The 5,406-nt window shown below is 46.1% G+C and overlaps 1 protein-coding gene across 1 annotated transcript in view; it reads right to left on the bottom strand.

Moving 5' to 3' along the window:
• Positions 1 to 1,254: 1,254 nt before the first annotated feature.
• The window catches only part of LOC308170482 (pleckstrin homology domain-containing family A member 5-like), a gene marked incomplete at its 5' end in the record, with an annotated part of 152,999 nt that continues 148,847 nt past the window's right edge, over positions 1,255 to 5,406 (bottom strand). The window contains 3 exon segments of the mRNA XM_080545270.1: positions 1,255 to 2,557; positions 3,336 to 3,417; positions 3,876 to 4,015. Of these exon segments, the coding sequence (XP_080401396.1) occupies positions 3,344 to 3,417; positions 3,876 to 4,015 (214 nt within the window). The 3' untranslated portion in view covers positions 1,255 to 2,557; positions 3,336 to 3,343.

The raw sequence follows: 5,406 nt of genomic DNA, 5'->3' as shown, positions 1-5,406 counted from the left end.
TGACAGTGACAACTTAAAAATTAAAGAGGGGGGGGGGGGGGGGGAGTAAACTCTTGTCTATCAACCCAGTATCTTTCAAATACTGAATTACCTGTTTGTCCATTTTGATTGCATTTCCTAATTAACTCTCCACAGTATCAATGGCCCCGGGCCTGAGCTGGATTACACTTCCTGCTACGACTGTGGATTGATGATTCACTTGCTTAGTCAAATGTATTGATTGTAAGTCACTTTGGAATAAGGTGTCTGCTAAATGCCAAACATGTAATGTAAATGAGTGTGAGTGAGCAGGGTTGCCAGATGGGAAGGTTGGAAGGGGACGGCAGGTTAATGCAGGGTTGCCAGATGGGATTGACAATTTCCAGCCTAACCACAGTCTAAAAACCGCTAAATCCACCAAAAACCACCAGCCCAAAACCTAGATTGTCAGAAAACAAAACCGCTAATTCCTATTGGGCAGGTGCCCATCTCCTGCCCATAAACTGTAGCCTATGTCTGTTCCAGTGGAGGCTGGTGACTTCCAGAATTGAGGAGGCCAATTTTTTTCCGCTTGCTCGCTTCAAAATAAAACTGTTCAATAAATCCTAAATGTTGTCTACCTATTCGATGTATAAATCGCGCCAGAATCTCGCCGACTTCCGAGGTCTTTCAGGGATAATAGCCATGGGTGTTCTAGACGTGTCCTGCAAAGGACAAGTTGACAGGACACTCGTAGCCACTATGGCGAGTGTTTCTTTGACTGAAGTGACTGGCGAATTCTCAAAATGGCTTCATGTGATTGGACGAACACAATGTCAATCTTTCAGCCCTGGACTCAATGCATGATGAGGCCAGGCCTCCGTTGCCCACCCATTTTCAGTGATTTGGCCAATCACATATTGCCATGAAAAAAATTTGCATTACATTGACTTCTATGAGAAACCACTTTCCTGGGGGAGGCCTGGCCTCCCTCAATACAAACGGATAGGGATTCTGGCCTGTAGGTGCTTTACAATTGCAATATTGGGTTTTAGCCATGGAAAAATCCAAATCTATTTATTTAAACGGAAATAATATTAATATAAAACAATTAAAACATGTTTTTTGTTAAATAAATAAATAAATAAATAAATAAAATAAATATAATTATTGCTTTTTTAAATCCCTCTCTCTTCTCTCAATACATTGGGGAGGCCAGGCCTCCTCCACCTCTATGGAGGAGCCTCCACTGCTGGATACTCATCACACACACAAACACTGTAAGAACAGCAACATTTATTTAACATGATATAAAACAGATGGGATATGAACGTTTGCATATCAACTCAATACGTAACCTCTTCTGGATACATCGTCCCATCTGGCTGTAACGTGTACAGTATATACACAATGGACATCTGGTAATTACACTTTGTACACAAACACAACTCATCCTGGATTAACAAAAACCTTGCTTATTGCTTTTTACATGTGCTATTCCATTCTTTAAATCACTTCTTTTTTTTTTCTGTTCTCAAACCAAAATATCTATCATAAAATAGAACCAAACTTTCTGAAAACATTTCCTTCTCTTTGTTTTAAATATATCTCTCAGCAATAGAAAAACAAAAACAAAGCATCTCTCAAAGCCAAAACATTCACATTGGTGTCGGCAACAGTGCGACAGGTACTGCAGGAGATCCGACGTATAAATAATTACAACCCAGAAAAAATATTACAAATCTCATCATCTGCAGCAATAAAGTGGCACCTTCTTCAATTATAAATCAACTATATTTCATATATATTTATACTTTTACATATAAAACAGAAATGGTTTATACACTGAATTACTCCGTTATGCAGCGCTGAGTAACTGATGCGAGTGTGATGTCATAGACATGGTAAAAAACGGAACTAAAATGGATTTAAAAACAAAACAAACCGATGAACTAAAAAGTCATGTAATAAGAGTAATAAAACCATGCTGAACTGCTGTACTCTTGAAAACATGAAAGTATAAGTTGGCAATACTACGCATGTGTGTTTAACACAATCTGTTAGTGAGTCTTTTTCCAAGGGAAATTAAAGGGCCTTTCTGGTGATTGTATTTACAGGCCTCTCATCACAGCAGGATTCTGTCTGTCAGCTCAAAACACACAACATCAGCCCATACTCAAACAGAGAACCCAAACTCTAAACTAGATAAATAATGGCAACTGAACTATTAGAACAGCAACAGTATTGACGCCTTGTTGTCTTGTTGTTTGCAAAGGGGTGATGGGAGGCGGGGAGGGAGGGATAGAGGGAAGGAGGCAGGGAGAGATAGAGGGAGGAGGGGCCATCACAGGGAGGCAATGTCACAGGGAAGTGGCATCATGGCACAGGAGGATGTGATGTCACAGTGAGGCATAGATTAAGAGGGACAGAAGGCCCAGAGCATGGTGTGGTGTGTCTGTCTGTCTGTCTGGTTCTGGTAGACTGGGCTTTGTGCTGATGTCCTTGGGGAGGAGGCCACCACAGCAACGGATGGGCATCGTCTTATGCTTCCATTGTTGCATCTCTCATGTGTAGGTCTTCACTGACGCCAAAGCCTGGGCTAGAAGAGGAGAACGAGAGAGAGAGTGAGAGAGAGAGAGATTTAAGTGAGGTCCAAGACAATCTCAACCTCAGACCGCAGCCTTGAGGGAAGAAAAGCAGGAGTAAGAGAGTACGCTACAAGTACATGGTGTAACTTTAACTTGAGGGTGTTTCAAACATGCTTCTAAACACTCTAACCCTGCTGGTGTTCAAACAGACCCTTGTTACAAACCATGTTTAAAAAAAAAAAGAGAAACAATAATAATTCTGATCCAGATTAAACGTGTTGAAATACTGGTCCCTGGGCCCTTATGGAGAGTGTAGAGAGAGAGGAGGATGAACAGAGAGGCTCTTAACATGAAGAGAGGGGGGAGAGAGAGAGAGAGAGAGAGAGGAGGGCTGAATAGAGAGGCTCTTAATGTAAATGTCTTACTGGTGCTACTACACACACACGAAGAGAGGAGAGGAGAGAGAGAGAGAGAGAGAGAGAGAGAGAGAGAGAGAGAGAGAGAGAGAGAGAGAGAGAGAGAGAGAGAGAGAGAGAGAGAGAGAGAGAGAGAGAGAGAGAGAGAGAGAGAGAGAGAGAGAGAGAGAGAGAGAGAGAGAGAGAGAGAGAGAGAGAGAGAGAGAGAGAGAGAGAGAGAGAGAGAGAGAGAGAGAGAGAGAGAGAGAGAGAGAGAGAGAGAGAGAGAGAGAGAGAGAGAGAGAGAGAGAGATGAGAGAGAGAGAGGAGAGAGAGAGAGAGAGAGAGAGAGAGAGAGAGAGAGAGAGGAGAGGATGAATAGAGAGGCTCTTACTGGTGCTACTACACACACATGAAGTGGGACCCGTCAGTGAGCTGGGGAGGGGCGTTAGGAGGTGAAGGTGAGATGCTTTTCACTGCAAACGACACACACGGACAGACATACACACACACACACACACACACACACACACAATGAAGTTAATGAATGAACAAGCAGACAAACAAAAACAAACAAGCACAAAACACTAAATGACATCAAATGACCTCAACGATCGTACCACTACATCTGCGGCAGCAAACGGCTTTTCATGAGTTGGAATTAGAGAATGACATGGATGTCATGGATACACAGATGTGCCGTCGTTGGATAGATGGACATATGGATAGATGATTCGCTTACTTAGACAAATGTATTTTTCGTAAGTCTCCTTGGATGAAGCGTCTGCTAAATCCCCAAAATGTGAAATTTTCTTTGTCTCTCCCTCCCTCCCTCCCTCCCTCGGCCTCCCCACCATCTCCCTCGGCCTCCCTCCCCACCATCTCCCTCGGCCTCCCTCCCCACCTCCCCCCCTCCCTCCCTCGGCCTCTGTACCTGCCACCGTCTTGCTGCGTTTGGAGGCCTCGGCGGCCAGCTCGTAGGAGATGTTGATCATCTTGTCCTGCTCCTGGGCCGTGGCCTCCTCCTCCGCCTCCTCCTCTGGGCTCAGGGCCACGGGGACCACACCCTGCATGCTGCCACACACACACACACACACACACACAGAGAGAGAGAGAGAGAGGTTAGCATGCTGACACACACAGAGAGAGAGAGGTTGGCAGGGTCACACACGCTCGCGCACTCACAGACACACACACACACATGCAAACACACGCTCGCAGACACACACGCCCGCTCGCAGACACACACACGCTCGCAGACACACACACTCGCAGACACACAGACACGCTCGCAAACACACACACACACACACACACTCAGGCAAATTGGTGTGTGAAAGCAAGGGGCTCTGCAAAACACAATTACCCCCAGGACACGAAACACAAAGCGTCTCATTTTAAATCAATTCCGGGCCTGACATTTAGAATGGAAATGTCATCCGCTGGCTGAGGGAAAGGGAACACCATCTTGTCTGTGCGACATCTAAAGGGACCGATCTGCATTGAAAAGCAGCATGAGGGAAGGAAGCATCCGGAAGCTCCTCTGAATGAGTCTCCTGAGGTACCCGGCCACACAGACTGACAGCTCTGGGGAGGCTGGGGGAGGCAGACAGACATCAGGGCCACACAGACTGACAGCTGGGGGAGGCTGGGGGAGGCAGACAGACATCAGGGCCCGGTTGTTCAACACTTGTCATCTGGATTAGAATGATCATCAGAATGATCCAGATGAAACGTTTTTGGACAACTGGGCACAGAAGACGAGCTCGTTGTAATGGATGAGAAATGGAACGAAGAACGGTATCAAACCGTCCATGAATTACAATGAGCCTCGTCCTCCCATTTCTACCTCCCCCAGCCTCTCCCCTGTGTTTCACACCCTGGTTCAGAGGCTAGGTAGTGGCCTGGGCTGACAGTGGGAGGGATGAGGTGACTACGTCCTGGGGACCATGGTGAGGGTGAGGGGGGTGTTAAACCTGTGTTCTATGGTGTGGGGGGTGTTAAACCTGTGTTCTATGGTGAGGGGGGTGTTAAACCTGTGTTCTATGGTGAGGGGGGTGTTAAACCTGTGTTCTATGGTGAGGGGGGTGTTAAACCTGTGTTCTATGGTGAGGGGGGTGTTAAACCTGTGTTCTATGGTGAGGGGGGTGTTAAACCTGTGTTCTATGGTGAGGGGGGTGTTAAACCTGTGTTCTATGGTGAGGGGGGTGTTAAACCTGTGTTCTATGGTGAGGGTGGTGTTAAACCTGTGTTCTATGGTGAGGGTGGTGTTAAACCTGTGTTCTATGGTGAGGGGGGTGTTAAACCTGTGTTCTATGGTGAGGGGGGTGTTAAACCTGTGTTCTATGGTGAGGGTGGTGTTAAACCTGTGTTCTATGGTGAGGGGGGTGTTAAACCTGTGTTCTATGGTGAGGGGGGTGTTAAACCTGTGTTCTATGGTGAGGGGGTGTTAAACCTGTGTTCTA

The sequence above is a fragment of the Nansenia antarctica genome (genome assembly GCF_963989245.1).
Source record: "Nansenia antarctica genome assembly, chromosome: 14".
Taxonomy (NCBI): Eukaryota; Metazoa; Chordata; class Actinopteri; order Argentiniformes; family Microstomatidae; genus Nansenia; species Nansenia antarctica.
Note: the sequence above shows the minus strand (reverse complement) of the source record. Positions and strands in the feature narration are given on the sequence as shown.